The following is a 19,467-nucleotide window of genomic DNA, read 5'->3' as shown; positions in this document are numbered from 1 at the left end:
AGTACTTTCCCTTGACGATCTTCTTGAAAAGCTCACAACACATGAACTTACTCTACATGATGATGGAGAAAGTGATGTAACACCATCCATGAAGAATCTTGCCCTAAAGGCAAAGAAACATCAAGAATCCTCAAGAATCCTCAAGCGTAAATGCAAAAAGTGATGATGAGGAAGATCCATTTGTCTTAATCACAAGAGATCTAGAAGGAATCAAGAAGATGCGAAAAAGATTTAAAAAATTCAAATCTAGAAACAAAGGTAAATCTTCTAATTTAAATTCTAAAACTAACAAATTTGCTTGTTTTGAGTGTGGATCTACAGAGCATCTTGTAAACGAATATCCCAAAAAGAAAAATGAACACTACAAGAAAAACTAAAAGAAACAAGCAATGGTTGCTAAGTGGAGTGACTCCGAAGGATCAACCAAATCGAAAAGTAAAGATGGTCAAGCTCACTTATGTCTAATGGCAAATGATGGCAAAGATGACGATCTAGAACAAAGGTATAAGGAAGTACGTGACTATCTTAACTCTTGTTCTAAAGAAGAATTAGTTAAAGCTCTCCTTGATATGTTTCAAATTGAACAAATCTTAAAAGATGAGAAAATCATTTGAGAAGATAAAATTCGTCACTATGATCTTGAATCTGATCTTAAGACTTTAAGATATGAGTTTGAGAAAAGTTTACAATCCTTAAAGAAGCTAAATGATTCCGAATTTAAATTTGTAAAAATGCTTACTCGACAAAAAGGATCTAATGATAAACATGGTATCGGTTATAATAAGGCTACACATAACTATAAGAGTCAAAATACGTTTGTTAAAGGTGCATATAAGCATAGACGCTTGCCTATTTGCTCTTATTGTTGCAAAGAAGGACATTTTAAGTTTGTATGTCCTCACAAACGTAAGGACAACTATATCATCAAGAATACATTTTCTTATGAATTACATGAGCAAATAAAAAAAATATGGGTTCCTAAAGAGACAAGACCACCTAACATGGTCTACCCCGAATATGCTCCCAAATTTGTCACTTAGTTGGCTAAGTAAGGTTGAGAAAGGTTAATTTTTTTGGGGAAAAGCAAAAATGGATCTTAGATATTGGATGTTCGAGACATATGAGTGGTAAAGTTTCTTCATTTTCTGACCATTTCACCACATTGACTATGATTTTCATCTCTAACCACTTCAACACAATAATATATACCAAATTGTGTTGTGTGCCAAGTTTCGTGCAAAACAAACCAAGTTTGAGCTATTTTATGTACGAATGTGCAGAAAAAGCTTAAAAACCCATAAAATCCAACTTAACACGTAGTTTCTATTATATGACTATGATTTTCAATTCTAACCATTTCACCACATTAATATATACCAAATAGTGTTGTGTGCCAAGTTTCGTGCAGAATAAACCAAGTTTGAGCTGCTTTATGCGCGAAAGTGCCAAAAATATTTAAAGACCCATTAAATCGCAACTTACCAAGTAATTTCTAGCATATGACTATGATTTTCAATTCCAACCATTTCAAAAAAATAATATATACCAAATAGTGTTGTGTGCCAAGTTTCGTGCAAAACAAACCAAGTTTGAGCTTCTTTATGTGCGAAAGTGCCAAAAAAGCTTAAAAACACATAAAATCGCAACTTAATATGTAATTTCTAGCATATGACTAAGATTTACAATTCTAACCGCTTCAACACAATAATATATACCAAATAGTATTGTGTGTTAAGTTTCGTGCAAAACAAACCAAGTTTGAGCTATTTTATGTGCGAAAGTGCCAAAACATTTAAAAACCCTTAAAATCGTAACTTTCCAAGTAATTTCTATCATATGACTATGATTTTCAATTATAACCACTTCAACACAATAATATATTACAAATAGTGTTGTGTGCCAAGTTTCGAGCAAAACAAACCAAGTTTAAGCTACTTTATGCGCGAAAGTACCAAAAGCACTTAAAAACCTTTAAAATCGCAACTTACCAAGTATATGACTTTCAATTCTAACCACTTCAACATAATAATATATACCAAATAGTGTTGTGTGCCAAGTTTCAAGCAAAACAAACCAAGTTTGAAGCTACTTTTTGCGCGAAAGTGTCAAAAACACTTATAAACCTATAAAAACGCAACTTATCAAGTAATTTCTAGCATATGACTATGATTTTCAATTTTATCCATTTCAACACAATAATATATACCAAATAGTGTTGTGTGCTAAGTTTCGTGCAAAACAAACTATGTTTGAGCAGACAGTTGCTGGAGGCCTTAGTGTGGCATGAAGCACAACCAAGGCCATTGAGTGGGTCCAAGCTTCGTTGTTGCACCTTGATCCCTCTGGTAGGGCTGCTTTTGGGATTCACAATTCTTCTTACGAGCGACAACTTGTTGGTGCAAAGAATAATATTCCAACCAACATGAGTGGTGAGATGCCTCGAGTGATTGGAGTTTGAGGTCCTAACCTTGTTATTAAGAGCATATGATAGAAGGGTAGATACGGTTTAATCATGTCACTAATGTTAGTTATTGATATAGCATACTAAATTAAGCTATTGTTCACTAATATTTTCTTTTAGTGAAGGGAAGATAATGTATAATTACGACCTATTAAGGGGTTAATAACCGTTGCCCTAGTTGGAAGGATGCACTATTAGTAAATACAATGTGTCAATGTCTAATGTATTAGTTTCTTTAGTTTTGAGGTGCCATTTGTGTTATGTTAATGTGAGTCAACAGAATTACTACTTTTTGTTTACTCGTTTAAGCATGTATCATCTTTAATAAAGTATGAGTTGGTGAAAATCAAATTTTATGTCCCTTAGAGCAAGTGCCTCAATCCTTACTTACAGTGTTTGCACAATGTTATTTGGTTGTATAAATTTTTGTTGGTGTCACGTGATCTTTGGATTATTGACTTATTGTTCTTGAAATGCTTTTAAGAGGCCATGATTGAAAAAGAAAGGAAATTTTTATTTGACTAAGATTTAATTGAATAAATATATCCATTAATGTTTGTCTACTTGGTTGATGTTCCTAATTTTCTTATAAGGCTATGTCCAAGATTAGTCATCAGTTTTTCTGAGCCAAATGCTATCTCCCTGAGCAATGCCTTAATCCCTTGTTAAAATATCAACCTCTGAATTTTTACCTACTCTATCTCATCGTGAAGATTCATTTTGTTTCACAAATTATAATACATTTTTAATTGAAAAATATCCAACAAATAAAAATAAAACAAATTAAATTAAATAAAATGTAGTTTCCCAACGTCCAAATGCAGTATTAAAACATACACCGGATAGCGAGGGGAACATTTACTTTAGGATTCAACTTATAAACAATGCTCAATCAAAAAGAAGCACCATTTTCAGATCTAAAAGTGAACCCAATTACTATTTCAGTTCAAAAACTTAAAAATAAAAATAGGAACTAAATTATGAATTTGAAAAGGCAAGAAAAATAAACTCAGTCCCTTAGATGTTCATAATGATTGCGATCATTTCCGCAAAATCATTACAGGTCTGTAAATTTCCTCATCACTGTTACATTTTTCTTGCCATTATTTGTTTCATTTAATTATGCAAGATTAAATGAAAATTAACGTATATTGAAAATTTAGCTGCTTCTATTCTCTTCTTCACAACAGTTATAGTAAAGAAGATATTTCCATAGAAGGCAACACAAATTATTATCGCTTCAAGGGAACGGGTCAAATGGGAATTGAAAATATCCGCATAAACCAACAAATGAAGCTTTTCTACAAGATTCAAAACATTTTAGATCGGATCTTAATCAAAAATTAATTGATAAAAATATTGAAATGTGAGGTTTGTTTCTGAGAAAATTAAAAAGATTGATTTACAAACATGAACAAATCAAGATTACTTCAAAAGAATTGATCATCAAAAATCAAAATCAAAATCAAAAACAGAAATTTTTTCAAGAGGAAGCAATAAAATCTTCACCAAGATGATGCATTTTGAATACAAATTTATGAAAGAAATATAAACATTATTAAAGAAAATTGCAAACGCACAGACACTATTATGGAAGAATGGAAATATAATGAATTGAGCAAAAAAGGAAAAAAGGAAAGGCAATGAACCCTAACTAATGGTTGAGAATGAAGGAGTGGATGAGTTTATATAGTGGAATAAATTAGGGGTTTTCAAGTGCTTATTTAGCGGCGCTTCATATAGATTTAGGTTAGGTCGACTTGATGGATTGGGCTTATGGACCGGAGGTGGATGTTTGTGAGCGTACGACCAATATTTTTCGCATCCATGCTACCTCTTCCGATTCAGCCTAATCACTTAAAACACAAATTTTTATGAGGGACCGTCTCTTTAAGAGACCTATTCTAAGACTAGTCCATTAAAGATTAATGTCTACTTATCGTATTTTTAATGTCTACTTATATTATCCTAAATGTTTACTTACTGCATCCTTAATGCCTATTTTCAATATTTTAAATGTCTACTTATAATATTTTAAAAATTTTATAATTGACCGCTACAATTAGAGATGGTCTCTCAAAGAGACCGTCTCTCCCAAGAGTTTGTGAATTTTTAAATGTTACGATATTATGGTGGGACCATCTCTATTGAGTTTGTTCATGTACAATTTGTATATAAAGTGAAAACTACAATTTTATAGTGATCAACTACAAAAATAGATTAATTATATAAGTTTGTCTCATGATGGACGGTCTCAAACAAGAAGAGTTGTCACCTAAATCTATCTCATTTAAGTTAATTTTTTATGAAAGGTTTTAAAGTGTTTTAAAAAATATATTTTTTATAGTTGCTTGGAATGGGCATTTAGATCTTGTAATAGGGATTTTAAATCTTCAAATTAATAATTTTAAATCCTTTGAGTAGTCATTTTAATTTTTGGTGAAGACGGTTTTAGACTTAGAGTAGGAATTTTAAACCTTGGCGTAGGGATTTTAAGCGTTGGAATGAACATTTCAATGGTTGTACTAGTTAAAAATAAAATTTAAGTCTTTGGAGAATGAAAGCTAATTAAGGGCTTCAAGTCTAAAAATGAATCTTTTAAGCCTTGAAATGAGTGTTTTAAGGGTTCGATCCTACGGTTGCATATAACATGTCATCATATGAAATTTATTTTTTAGTTATGGACGTGTCATCATGAGACATCTATTATATAACATGGCTTAGTTATTATAATACTAGTCTAGAAACTCGTGCAACACATGGAGTTTTTTTTTTGTATAAATTAATATAAGAAGTATAATTTTATATTAATCATCCATTACATATTATCGTCATTTGATTCAATTATTTCCAATCAATATAGTTATCACTAGAATTTTATTATACCAATTATATAACAAATAATTAGATGTGAATAATTATGCAAACTATTATATATAATTTATTAAAAACTATAAGAAAACAAATTTAGATAATATATATAATAATTTGAAATATAATGCTAAATAACATCTAGAGGTTTTGAAGGCCTCTTTGTATACAATATTGTCAGTGCGAGAACTTATTTCACCATATTGATCACATATGAGAATTTCAAACATTTTATGAAATCGCGACATAAAATTGTTTGTGACTAAAAACAAGCTTAGGTAGGAATAAACCAATTTGTGATAAAGATTGTCCTTGACTCTTATTATTAATCATGGCAAAATACAAAGACATGGAAAATTGCCTTCTTTGGAGAGCACCTGGTATTTAGAATTTTGTGAAGGTATTTAGAACTTTGTGAAGGTGTGAGTGTAATCCTTGGAATAAAAACCTTATGACCAATATCAGATTCAGATATAACAATTGCTTTTATAACTCAATCGCTCAAATGATCAATCAATAAGCTTGTACTATGGCATTAGCCGGCTGAATGATCCATGTTTTTGTGAATCATTATTGCAGCACTAACTTTAAACAATAACATATTGTTAGGAACTCTAGATGCACGTATTGAGTGGAGATTCTTAATTGAAAATGTAATGTCGTTGCTATTGTAGCAACCGTTAGATTTTCAACTTGAATCCAAACTCAAGTACAACCTCTCTTCTGCTTCAAAAAGTGACAACACATGTTCGTTGACCTTATCAATAATTTCATTTTTTGGTGCAAATAGTATTGTAAAACTACGAATTGTTAATTGACCCTCACAAATTCCTGGATAAGTTGCATTGACAATTGCACCTGTTATGAATGGTGTGACTTGAGTGCACATTTGGTGTGTGCATTCATGTAGTGACTCTTGGGAGTTATGGGACTTAATGAAGAAGTGCAAAGGTTTAACTCTTGATGGTGATTAAAAGTATGGATTGATGAGGTAATGAAGTATGAATTATTCATGGGAGTTATGGGACTTAATGAAGAAGTGCAAAGGTTTAACTCTTGATGCTCCTAGGATGTTGTTTTTGACTCTTCATATACTTGGAGATGTTTCATTATCATTTATTCATAGTTTTAATGTACTTAATATTACTTAGTGAGATCTCTCCTATAAATAGAGAGCTCTCATTCACATTGTAATAATCCACAAATACACCCCAAGCCAAACACTAGCCTATATCTCTTCTCTATTGTAATTCTCCATATTTGAGAGTTCTTTGAACTCCTTTTGATAATATAAGAGATACTACACATCGGAGGACGTAGCCTTAGTTGGGTGAACCTCGTTAAATCTTTGTGTCGTTTTATTGCTTTATTTTCTCCTACAAACATCGATATTATTGATAGCGTAATTTGTTTGTCACAAAACCTCATACACTCGATCTTGGTAATATTGGAGTTTGGAAACACATTGTTCGAACTCTAATACATCGTCGTTTTCAGCACCCATTGGATCAGATGAATCATTTATCAATAAATATTGAGGTATGTTGATCGTACCCTTTCCATCGTTAGGTCCTCTAAGATTTTCTTCCCCAACTATGAGAATCCAGTTTGCAAAATTCGTTGTTGTTTCCAAATGGGGATTGTGGATGGCACCAAGGCTTAAGAAAGGAATCTTATGGTCATAGAAAATCGAGACAACGAAACCATATCCCAATCACTCCAACTTTAGCTCATACTGCAGAAGAATTGCTTTTGCATGAAGCATCCAGTTCGTGTATACATGACTATTAATTAATAGATTTCCTTTCTATTTTTATCATATACTTATATTATTGTATTCTTATTGTAGTTGCTGAAGATGTTTTGATAGATCGTGAACAAAGGTTATCATGTCGTGAGTACTATGCTTATAGGCTTCAGATTCGGCCGCATAATTATCTCGTATGAGCTGGTCGCCTGTTCCAGCAATTTGTGGTTGATATGTAGATTGAGAATACTCGCCTCGATTTTGTTCGCCACAATCAAGCACAACTGCGGGCTGAACTATACTAAAGACTACTTTATTGTTGAATACATTTCTCTTTACTAACCTGAATCTCTATGACACTTTATAATACCTCTTGATGGATATGGATTTTCTCAGATTGTAGCAAATATACCTATAGATGATTAAACAAAATGGCTCATTATGCTGAGCTGCTCATCAATGTTAAACTTTGATACTATTTTATTTGTGTCTCTGCTGCATTTGTCCCAAACAAGCATACGATATTAGAATTCGTTCATTCATGTTAAAAAAATGTACACTTCCTCACTTAAAATAACAAATAACTATTTAAACAAATGACTAACTGGTTAAACAAGTCACGCACTTAACTTTTGTCCGATAGTAGCAAATATATCTATAAATGATTAAACAAAATAGCTCATTATGCTGAGTTGCTCATTAATGTTAAGCTTTGATACTATTTTAGATATTAGAGTTCATTCATTCATGTTCAAAAAACATCCTCACTTAAAAGTAACAAATAACTATTTTAAACAAATGACTAATCGGTTAACCAAGTCACGCACTTAACAAGATTCGTTCATGTTAAAAAAAGTGTATGGATCGAAACACTTGTGAGTTGTGATGTGAGTCTTGAATCTTGACGATTACGGGAAGGATCGAAAATGATATTCAAATCCAGTATTAAATTACTTCCTCAACTGCAATACTGCAAATGGGTTGGTTTATTTGCTGTTTGCTATAAACTACCATATTACTATCACAAAAATTATTGTTTGTATCATTTAAAATATATGATAAATAGATCCACATACTAATTAGTGAAACGGAATAATAAATCAGAGAATTAGGGTTTTGAATACTCTTTGTATTAATTATGAACAATGGTTTAAGCCAGAATATGTACAGAAGCTAGGAGACTAAGAATGGTAACAAAATATATGACAAAATAAATACAGAATAAAAATATCTCTAAATATGTTAACTTTCCTACACTCCCCCTCAAGTTAGGTCTTCGGGTCACCGATACCTAACTTGCATAGTGTTTGTTCGAACACCTCAGAACTAACAGCCTTTGTAAGAATATCAGCAAGCTGGTCCTTTGATCTGACAAAAGGAAGGCTGATAATGTTATTCTCCAATTTCTCCTTGATAAAATGTCTGTCAATCTCCACATGTTTGGTTCTATCATGTTGAACTGGATTCTCGGAGATGCTAATAGCTGCTTTGTTATCGCAAAAAATTCTGTAGGTTTGTCTTCTCGGAAAGTCTAACTCACTTAGGAGCTTCTTTAACCACATTACTTCAGTTATTCCCTTTGCAATGCCCCGGAATTCTGCTTCTGCACTTGAAAGAGCAACTACTTTCTGTTTCTTACTTTTCCATGTAACTAGATTGCCTCCAATAAGAGTAAAGTATCCAGATGTAGACCTCCTATCATCTCTGTCTCCTGCCCAATCAGCATCTGTGTAGGCAATAAGATCTAAGTGCCCATTCTTCTTATAAAATATCCCTCTGCCACTGGTACCTTTAAGATACCTTAGAATCCTCATAACAGCTGCCATATGGTGAGTATGGGGTTGGTGCATAAATCTGCTTACAACAGTAACTGCATATGCAATATCTGGTCTCGTGTGAGCAAGATAAATAAGTTTCCCGACCAACCTCTGGTATTGTCCCCTATCTGCAAGTTTTTCTCCTTCGATCATCTGTAACCTGTGATGAGTAACAATAGGAGTCTCTGCTGGTTTACAATCAATCATACCAGTTTCTGTAAGCAAATCCAAAATATATTTCCGTTGGCTTATAAAGATACCCTTTTTTGACCTCAGAACCTCAATGCCAAGGAAATATTTTAGCTGTCCCAAATCTTTCATTTCGAATTCTCTAAAAAGTTGCTTCTTCAAAGTATCAATCTCATGTTCGTCATTTCCAGTAATAATCATATCATCTACATAAATGATTAGACATGTGATCTTTCCTTTTCGCCGTTTGAGAAACAAAGTGTGATCTGAGTTACTTTGTTTGTATCCAAACTTCCTCATGGCTGCTGTGAACCTTCCAAACCACGCCCTAGGAGACTGCTTCAACCCATAAAGAGCCTTTTTTAGCTTACACCCTTCTCTTGGCTTATAGTTATTTGAGAATCCTGGAGGAGCTTTCATGTATACTTCTTCCTCTATTTTCCTATGGAGAAAAGCATTCTTCACATCGAATTGATGCAAGGGCCAATCCTTATTTGCAGCAACAGAAAAAAGGACACGGATAGTATTAAGTTTTGCAACCGGAGAGAAGGTTTCTGAGTAATCAACTCCATAAGTTTGTGTGTACCCTTGAGCTACTAATCTGGCTTTAAACCTTTCAATCGTACCATCTGCTTGATACTTTATAGTGTACACCCATCTGCAACCTACCATTCTCTTTCCTTCTGGTAGTTTACATTTTTCCCAAGTTTCATTCTTGTTCAGGGCAGAAATTTCTTCTTCCATTGCTTTCTTCCATCTAGGATTCTGTAGGGCTTCTTCAATATTTCTTGGTATGTTATTGGAGTAAAGAGCAGCATTAAAGGCAATAGCTGAGAGAGAGATTGTCATTGTTTTCTTTAAGAGGATATTTCGATCTCTGTGCTTCGAACTTCGGATCATATCTCTTAGGTGGTATACCTCTCGTACTCCTAGGCGGCAACTCATACCTGTGTGGCAATTCCATATCTGCAATATTGTTATCAGAAATGCTTTCAACAATTTCAGGAACATCAGAATTTACCTACTGTAACTCCTCTGGATGCTCAGTGGGTTGGACAGAATCAATCTGAAGATCAGTCTGAAGAGGAGATACTATGTTTTCAGTGACAACATCAGTGACAACATCAGTGACAACCGGATATAATAACCAACTCAAGTCATCACTAGTGTTCTCCCCCTGAGGACGAGGCTGGGTATAATAATAAGACTGTTTAAAGAAATCACAGTCCATGGTAGTATACATCCGATTATGTACTGGTCATAACACCTGTATCCCTTCTGATGTATTCCATATCCCACAAATACACACTTAAGAGCCCGGGGTTCAACTTTGGTTCGGGTGTGTGGAGGAAGATGAACATAAACCACACATCCAAAGACACGAGGTTGAAGAGAATGAGAGGGAGGTATAGGAACAAAAGAGGCTAGGGTTGCAAGGGGGGTTTTATAATGGAGAGGTTTGGAGGGTAGACGGTTAGTAAGATAAGTGGCAGTGGCAACAGCTTCAGGCCAGAAAGAGGCAGGGGTATTAGACTCAAGGAGTATAGCCCGAGTAATATCGAGAAGAGTACGATTTTTACGCTCGGCCACTCCATTTTGTTGAGGAGTATATGGGCAAGAGGTTTGATGTATCATGCCATGATCAGAAAAAAAACGTTTCATAGAGGAGTTAACAAATTCTCCTCCATTATCAGAACGTATAATTTTCGGAGTGGCTTGAAATTGGGTATGAAGCATATTATAAAAGGTAACAAACACAGAAAAAACTTCAGATTTGTGTTTAAGAAAATAAACCCAGCTCATACGAGTGTAATCATCAACAAACAGAATATAATAAGAATAAGTACTAGTAGCAAAAATAGGGGCTGGCCCCCAAACATCCGAATGTATCAAAGAAAAAGGAGTACTAGTACGAGAAACACTCGGTAAGTAAGAATGTCTACGACTCTTAGCCAAAACACAAGTTTCACAATCAAGAGTCAACATTTTATTCTTAACTGAAGGGAACAAAAAATTTAAATAAGCTAGGGAAGGATGACCGAGACGTCGATGCCATAACCAGAAGAGTTGATCAGATGAACCACGAGCAAGCAAAGCTTGGCCCTTTGGAGTCGTCTCATCAACATAGTATAATCCTCCTCGTTCAGTACCATGTCCAATGACGGTCCCGGTCTGAGCATCCTGCACAACACAACCAGTGGAAGTCATGAGAATAGTACAATTAAGTTCTCGAGTAAGATGACTAACAGAAAGTAATTTATGTGATAAACTCGGGACCAATAAACAATTTTTTAAATGCATAGAGGGAGACACATGAACAGAACCGGCACTTTGAACTTGGACACACTCTCCATTAGCAGTTTTAATATGAGATCGATGAATGGGTTTATGATGGGTAAAATCTTGTGGGTCGAAGGTCATGGTGTCGGTGGCTCCACAATCAAAAATCCAAGGTGAATTATTAATTATGGAGTTATGTGGGTTTGGGAAGTGTATTTGGGCTTGTGGAGTGGGCCGATTTTTAAGGTTTAAAGAGGAAAAAATTTTGTTTTGATTTTTTTAATAAATGGGTCGTGGGTTTGAGAAGGTAGGGTTAGGGTTTGTGTTTGTGTCACTATAAAAAGCCAAGTAAGGAAAGTTTTCACTCCCTCCCTCACTTATGGCCGGTTTTTCCTTTCTCTCTCTAAATTGTGGGTCTTTCTCTTCTTCCTCATTTCTGGTTCCTTTTTCATGAGCATCCTCCATTATTTCCTCCCTATACAAACCTCCATGGTTGTGATCCTCTTTGCCGGTGAACTCTGCTGTACTGAGAAGGGCTTTGCCGCCGGCCCGGTGTACCGGTGCCTTGGTGGCAGCCTTTTTCTTTTGTAGATCTTCCCACCAATCCGGATAGTCTACAAGATTGAAACAAGTGTCCTTGGTGTGTCTCGAACCTCCACAGTAAGTACATTTTAAGTTTTTTCTATCCTCTCGCCGGAGTGACGGTTTTTCCGACCGGTGATGTGCGATGAGGCCACAACCTATTTCTGAGGGGTTATGCCCCAATGATGATGTGTGGACCATGATCCCACACCTTGAAATCTCCCTTCGAACCGCCGCATAAGCCATGTCTAAAGTTGGAAGAGGCACTTGATTTATCAAATCTCGTCTCTCCTTATCAAGAGATTCATCTAGACCGGCCAAAAACTGGTACAGTCTCTGAGTTTGAATGAATTTGTTGAAAATGGTAATGTCCTCATCACTTTTCATAGGATTCGGCTGCCTCCGATCTATTTCTTTCCAAATGGTATTTAGTTTACTAAAGTAAACCTCAATAGTATCATTATTGTGTTTTATTGCACTTGCCCTTGTACTGAGATCAAAAATTTGGAGCTCGTCTCTTCCACTACCAAGAAGCGTTTCAATACCCTTCCATAAATCCCATGCTGTATTGTAATCTAAAAATTGATTAACTAGATCAGAATCAATATTTGTGATAATCCATGAAAGAACTATCGGATCTCTTTGTCTCCATTGTTTGTAATTTGGATCTGCAGGTGCAGGAGGGGCGGCAATGATGTGTTTGAGCCGTCCTCTGCTGTCTAAGGCTATGTGCATTAGCTTGCACCATTTTGTATAGTTGTGGTAGGTTAATTTTTCGGATACCTTTAGATCTGTGTTGAATGTTCAAGTTCTGTTCTGGTTCAGGTTTGTGGGTTTTGTTCATCTGTTGAAATAAGCGTAGTACATGCTCCATTTGTGCCATGGTTAAAGTTTGGTTTTCTGGATTTTCAGAATCAGCCATAGGTAAGGTAAGGTTTAGGTTTAGAATAACAAAGGTAAATGATGAAGCCAAAAAAGGTGTTCGACAGCCCTGGAATCACCTTTCGGCTCCGATGGTTGGATCAATAATTTTAAAAAAAATAGTAGGTTCGAAAAGAATGGCGTTCCTACCCTAATTGATTACTCCCACATGCGAACTTGACGGTGGTTCGCATGTGAGGGGGGTGTTGGGATGAGTTATCCCACATCGATAAATTGAAATTGGTGTGCACACTTTATAAGCTATTAGAGACCTTCTTCCCATAGCCATATGGTTTTGGGATGGTATATATCTCCTTGGCTTATGAAGTGTGTGCACTTGTGTTCCCCCGTTAATATGCTGGCATCCACAATAAGTCCAGCCTAATTTAACAATTAGGTTACTGTGCGCGTTGAGTAAGACTGTCATAATTACTTAAATGGATGTTACAGGACTGTGGCCACTGCATGGGCTTGCCGTTTAAAAAAGACATGCATTGTCGTATTAGTGTACCTTTTATCGAATCTATTTTTTCTTGAGCTACTATACAATTGCGACAATTCCTCACATGTCTAGTGTTTATGATAGGATTGGTATGCATATCATTTTTGCTTGTTTCTTGAATGATCGTTCAAACGCTTATGTCATGAAGTACCTTTTGTTTAACATATGTGTGGCAAATTACCTTACATACCAATTCTTTACTTTTTAGATATCCTAGGTGTTGTCCTATTCGTTGGAGATACTCGCACTGTTAATGGAGCCTATGATCAGAAGAATATTGTTGCTGAAATTATAATTACAGATCATAGGTATTGTCTTATCATATGTAATTTTTACAGAAGATTTGAAAAAAATAAGACATTTTAACAACTTATGTCCCAAAATAAGATCCGTGAAAACTTATTTCTCAAAATAAGCGTCCGTACATCCAAACCACTGGTTTGGATAAGTCGCTGTTAGTAACAGCGAAAGAGGAAAAAAAAAAAGAAAAATAAAAACCCCAAAGTCGCTGTTAGTAACAGCGACTTAAAAAAAAAATATTCTTTTTTTTTAAGTCGCTGTTAGTAACAGCGACTTAATGTTTTTTAAGTTTTCAGTTCTCAGTTACTTCCTCATTCCAACCTACGAGATTAAGAAGTTATCAGTTAACCTTAAAGTCGCTGTTACTAACAGCGACTTTGGGGTTTTAATTTTTTTTTTCCTCATTCGCTGTTACTAACAACGACTTTGGGGTTTTTATTTTTATTTTTTTTCCTCTTTCGCTGTTACTAACAGCGACTTTTCTTGAGGCTAGGCTTGGATGTACGGACGCTTATTTTGGGAAATACGTTTTCACGAACCTTATTTTTGGAATTAAGTTGTTTATTTATCTTACTTTTTTCAAATTTTCACTTTTACAACACATTTCTTTAATTACGTTTTTGTTGTTTTATTTTGCAACAATGCTTTTGCTTACTTTAATTTATTACATATTTTAGTTCAAATCAACCTCTAACAATATCCGCTTGGAATGATCTTTCCAAGTTCTTTAAAGAAAAGCCTACTACATATCCTGTTTTCGGCTTCACTTCTCTCCGCGTCATATCACACAAAGGTAATACCTAAATATTTATTTACAATAGACATGTTATTTCTCCATGCCAACACCTACAGCTTTTTTTGCCTAATAATAACTCACTTTTACAACTATTAGGTTTTGGATTATTGACCACCATGTCATGAACAATCATAACAGCACTGACTTGTGAAAAAGCAGATTTGCTAAGACCCTGGTGCAACTCTTGAAACAATACAGCCTACCTCGCTTGTACCTTTAACATGACGTCATATGTTCTATAGAATAGCTAATGCTTTCCATTCATGTAGGGCTTCATCTCATGAAGAATTACTTCGTGAACGCAAAGGAAAGCTTTTAGAGAGCCACAGCCCATCAACAAAGCGCCAAATCACAACAATATCTTTCATCAAGAAGAAAGCAGTACGTCTTACATTCTGATATTCGCTATATCTTAAAATATTGTTTACGCTTTTTTTTGTTGCTTTTTTCATATACTTTCAATTCTATATACTCAAATGCATTTCTGATTTCCACTTTGAATTTGAGGTAACTACATTTAAATGATCTTCTGAGAACTTAGACACCTTATTGATATATGATCCAATATATTAGTACAACAAACAAGCAGAGCATAAATAGCTGACCCCACTTTCTTTCTTTGTAAACTGCATTTTTTTATATGTAATGCATTTTTTTACATGTATTGCAACTTGTGTGATTACTTGGTTTAATCGAATTAAGTATGCACTTAATTATACACCGAACAAAAATAAAACAAGATTAAATGCTATGCAGAATTCTTATACTGCATTATGTTGTATTTATAACGTCACAATATTTTTATTTGTTATTGTGAAATCGTTGTTACTTTGCTACTACGTATGATGATGTAGATTGGCTTTGCAGCTTATTGTACTGTTCTTTTATTAAAATGCATTAAACTGCTGCTAGCTTAGCTTACTGTTGGTTTTTTTTTTTGCTGTTGCTGACTCAGCAAAACCATCATGAGTCCATCACAACAGCACAACCAACTGCCCAATCCAATAATTAGATTGTATATGACAAAATCAAATATCATCTATGAGTAATCAGTACTTGCATAATTAGATTATCACTTCCTATACAACTGCCACTATGGTTTTGTCTATACCATGATTCCATCGCAACAACGCTAACTTTGATATTTTGTAGGCTGCAAATACAATCCAAGATGAAAGGCATTGGATTATATCGTTCGTTAGCAACTGTTGTTACAAAGAAATAAGAAAATTCCTAGGTTGCGATAGTTGTCATAAAAGGACAGACACTGAAAAAAATGAAGTGTTTAGTTGCCAATGGTGTCACCAAAAAGATAGCATATCAATGCCCAGGTCTGATTTTATAGTTCTATATGCTTGACATTGAAGTGTGTTCACTATTTTGTAATGGTTAGTCACTCTACACATATCAAAACCATTAATTTCAGTCACATGTTACAATTTGTATTGGTCTATGTGTACATCAATATTGCTGCCTATACTGTTGCTATTTGTACGATTGCGACCTTTTTCGATGCTGCATGTACAGCTGTTTATGCATCTTTTATGCTGCTGCCTCAACAATTCTGATCACATCTTAATAAATCAGTTTTTGCTATACTAGGAAAGCATGTCACCTGTACACTATCTACTGCATCTTCAAAGTCCTTCACTCTTTCTACTGCATCAACTATACGAAAGCATGTCACCCTACACACATCAAAAAACATCAGTTTCAGTTATATGTTCACATTTGTCCTCCATTTGAAAATATTTATCTATGTGTACATCGAATATTGCTTCCTATACTACTTACGCTATTCCGACCTGTTTTGCAGCTCTTTATGCAGCTTCTAATATAGCAGCCTGTACACATGTTGTCTTGCTTTCTCTATGCGTTTTGTTATCCTTATCATAGTTCAAAGTCATTTATTCTTTCTAATGTCTTTATTCTGCAAAAGGCTATTACTTGGTTTCCACTCATTCTGTGCATTATACACTATTATAGTTCACACTTTCTTTAGTCTGTCTATTGTATCCATCTATCTTTATATACTAATACATGTTTTACATTTTTTCAGATTAGCTCTTAGTTTAATTTTGATGTCCAATATAATACCGAAACTATTCATCTAACGGCCTTTAACGACGTCGTTGCACAACTATTTCGAAGAACAATCAATGAACTTTATGCTCATGAAACTTATGTAAGTCACAACGTCAATACCCTCTAATTTAACAAACAGTACATTGTGATTGATCTATCTTTATACAACAGGACCAGATCACCTCTTATGAAGAAATCGCAGAAGCACTTAGATCTACGCCTATCTACATTGAACTTGGACCTACTATGGCCTTAGCAAAGAATGGTGTTCTGAAATGGGTGTTAAAGTCAATCTCACTTGAACCAGTGACTGCACAAGAGCCGAAGACCAAAGAAATTCTGATACCAAATAGCCCGTCATCAAACGCTCGTAGCATCAACTGGAAAAGAAGAGCAGTTCTTTGCCCCGTGATCTGGAAAAGGTGAAAGCTCACATATGGTATCCACTCTGACTGCGAGCATCACTCCACTTAACTCCCAACTACCAAACTCTGAGTCCGTACAACCTGCTCAATCCGAAAATGAAGTTAAAGTGCGCCGTAACTTAGATTTTTCTCAAATTCACTCTTCATCCAATCCTCCCAAGTCAAGCTCTTGAAATTCTTCAGTTTCTGTTGCAAACATGATGGCTTTGCTCTTTTGAACTTTTAATCAAATGCTTGGTTTTCAAACATTACATTCTGAAGACTTTATTTTGCCCACGAATGCTACATTTTGCTTATGACTATGTCAACATATCTACATTGTAGTGTATGTTAACATAAAGTGCTTATCAATGACCTATATTTGCCTTTTGTCATCCATATGTAGTCATTTAGATTAGCATATTAGTTTTCAATGAAGGCTTATGTCTATCGGAATGTCTAAACTAATATATGCGATTATTATTTTTCCGAACCGCTTAATTTATTGCTTTTCTTGAAATACAATTAACACAACTTTGTGTCTTTTGTAATGCATATTGATTAGATTGATTTATTATCTTGTTTTTCAATCAAGAATTTAATCTCATTGATTTCAAGCTTTTTGTTTTTCACTCACTTAACTTATTGATTCTTGCTCTTTAATAGGTAGATTCCTATAGTAGTCTTTCTGTTTATTGCTGTTGAACTGAGCTTTGTTGCTGATTCTGATTCTTGTTTCCCAATGTTGGAGTATTGAGGATGAATAGAGGATTAAAGGAAGGCTAAAGGAAGACTCTACTGTCTTCAGATTTCAAAATTACAAACTTTTAAGAATTGAATTGTAAATAATGCTCGATATAGGTCCTTACTAGCCGCTTCTAGGAAGTTCGACTTCTAACTATAGTTAACCTTTGCCTTCATTCAAAATATTTGTCCCAAAGCTTATCAATGAAAACTGAATAGCGAATGCCACAAAACTATATCAACATAAGACTCTTATACTATGCAACTATAATTCACTGAACTATATGTAAAAGGTGGTTATGAGTTATGACTAACTAATACTTTGACTTGTAAAAAAGCATTGTTCAGTTCAAAAATTAAAAAAACAGCCATAATAAAGCTGCTCCAGTCTTCTGTACCCGAACAATAGCTTCTTGTCCACATCAAAACAGCAACTTGCTCACTTATTACTGTTTTCCCAAGAAGGACAATTGCATTGGATTTTCTAGCTACACAAAATCGTAGCATTAAATATAAGTTGCTTTTCTAATTCTTGAGGTCCTTATTAATATAACTTTCCCCACGTATTTAAGGACTTGTTATGCAACATTCCTTTTATTCAGCTTATATATATAATCAAAGGTATATTCCATTACTTTTTCATTGAACAAACAATTGATTAACAATAGTATTTTGGCATTTACATTTACATTTAAATTGATTTTAGTGAAGAGTGCACTTAACATAAGTCCTAAGGTTATCATCTTTTAGTGATGAGTGCACAGTGTGTTTGATTGTTGTTATAAAAATTCTTTGAGATCCAACCATCCTTCGAAACAATAGAGATTGATGAAATTGGTGACTCTATTTTATTAGTATTTTATCCATAATCAGCAAATTATGTTTAGTTTGTTTGTAACAAAGAGTTGTTATGTTCAAAAATTAAAAAAACAGCCATAGAAAGCTGCTCCAGTCTTCTGTACCCGAACAATGGCTTTTTGTCCATATCAAAACAGCAATTTGCTCACTTTTTCCTGTTTTGCTATATTAGCAAGGACAATTGCATCGGATTTTCTAGCTACACAAAATCGTAGCATTAAATATAAGCTGCTTTTTTTATTTTTGACGTCGTTATTACTATAATTTCCCCATGTATTTAGGGACTTGTTATGTAACATTCCTTTTTTTCAGCTTATATATATAATCAAAGGTATATTCCAATAACTTTTTCATTGAACAAACAACTGATTTACAATAGTAATTTGGCATTTACATTTACATTTAATTTGATTTTAGTTATGAGTGCACTTAACGTAAGTTCTAATGTTATCAACTTTTAGTGATGAGTGCACAGTGTGTTTGATTGTTGTTATAAAATTTCTTTGAGATCTAGCCATCCTTCGAAACAATGGATATTGACGAAATTTGCAACTCTATTTTTTTTGATATTTTATCCACAATCAGGAAATTATGTTTAGTTTGCTTGTAACAAAGCATTGTTCTGTTCAAAAATTGAAAAAATAGCCATAATAAAGGTGCTCCAGTCTTCCGTCCCCGAACAATAGCTTTTTGTCCACATCAAAACAACAACTTGCTCACTTTTTCCTATTTTGCTATAAGCAAGAACAATTGCATTGGATTTTCTAGCTACACAAAATCGTAACATTAAATATAAGTTGCTTTTTTGATTTTTGACGTCCTAATGAATATAACTTTGTTATGCAATATTCCTTTTATTCAGCTTATCTATATAATCAAAGGTATATTCCATTACTTTTCATTGAACAAA

At 34.3% G+C, this 19,467-nt stretch overlaps 1 protein-coding gene, 1 long non-coding RNA gene and 2 other non-coding genes across 5 annotated transcripts; 1 reads left to right on the top strand and 3 right to left on the bottom strand.

Moving 5' to 3' along the window:
* Positions 1-3,256: 3,256 nt before the first annotated feature.
* LOC130814349 (small nucleolar RNA snoR136) lies at positions 3,257-3,394 on the bottom strand. Its single transcript, XR_009042379.1, has one exon. It is a non-coding gene; the product is annotated as a small nucleolar RNA snoR136 (small nucleolar RNA).
* Positions 3,395-3,464: 70 nt separating this feature from the next.
* Positions 3,465-3,551, bottom strand: LOC130814370 (small nucleolar RNA SNORD25). Its single transcript, XR_009042397.1, has one exon. It is a non-coding gene; the product is annotated as a small nucleolar RNA SNORD25 (small nucleolar RNA).
* An 8,093-nt stretch (positions 3,552-11,644) lies between these two features.
* Positions 11,645-12,682, bottom strand: LOC130813442 (uncharacterized). Its single transcript, XM_057679275.1, has one exon. The coding sequence runs from the start codon at positions 12,680-12,682 to the stop codon at positions 11,645-11,647; it is 1,038 nt and encodes a 345-aa protein (XP_057535258.1).
* Positions 12,683-14,749: 2,067 nt separating this feature from the next.
* Positions 14,750-17,425, top strand: LOC130814234 (uncharacterized). Of its 2 annotated transcripts, none has more exons than XR_009042342.1 (4): positions 14,750-14,847; positions 15,619-15,797; positions 16,526-16,651; positions 16,723-17,425. It is a non-coding gene; the product is annotated as an uncharacterized LOC130814234 (long non-coding RNA). The 2 variants fall into 2 exon arrangements; XR_009042341.1 differs by having other exon boundaries at positions 15,619-15,854.
* The last annotated feature ends 2,042 nt before the right edge of the window (positions 17,426-19,467 follow it).

The sequence above is a fragment of the Amaranthus tricolor genome, chromosome 5 (assembly GCF_026212465.1).
Source record: "Amaranthus tricolor cultivar Red isolate AtriRed21 chromosome 5, ASM2621246v1, whole genome shotgun sequence".
In the NCBI taxonomy this organism is placed as follows: domain Eukaryota; kingdom Viridiplantae; phylum Streptophyta; class Magnoliopsida; order Caryophyllales; family Amaranthaceae; genus Amaranthus; species Amaranthus tricolor.
Note: the sequence above shows the minus strand (reverse complement) of the source record. Positions and strands in the feature narration are given on the sequence as shown.

Coding starts and splice junctions, on each gene's coding strand:
- LOC130813442 (XM_057679275.1), bottom strand. CDS start 12,682: ATGCACATAGCCTTAGACAGCAGAGGACGGCTCAAACACATCATTGCC.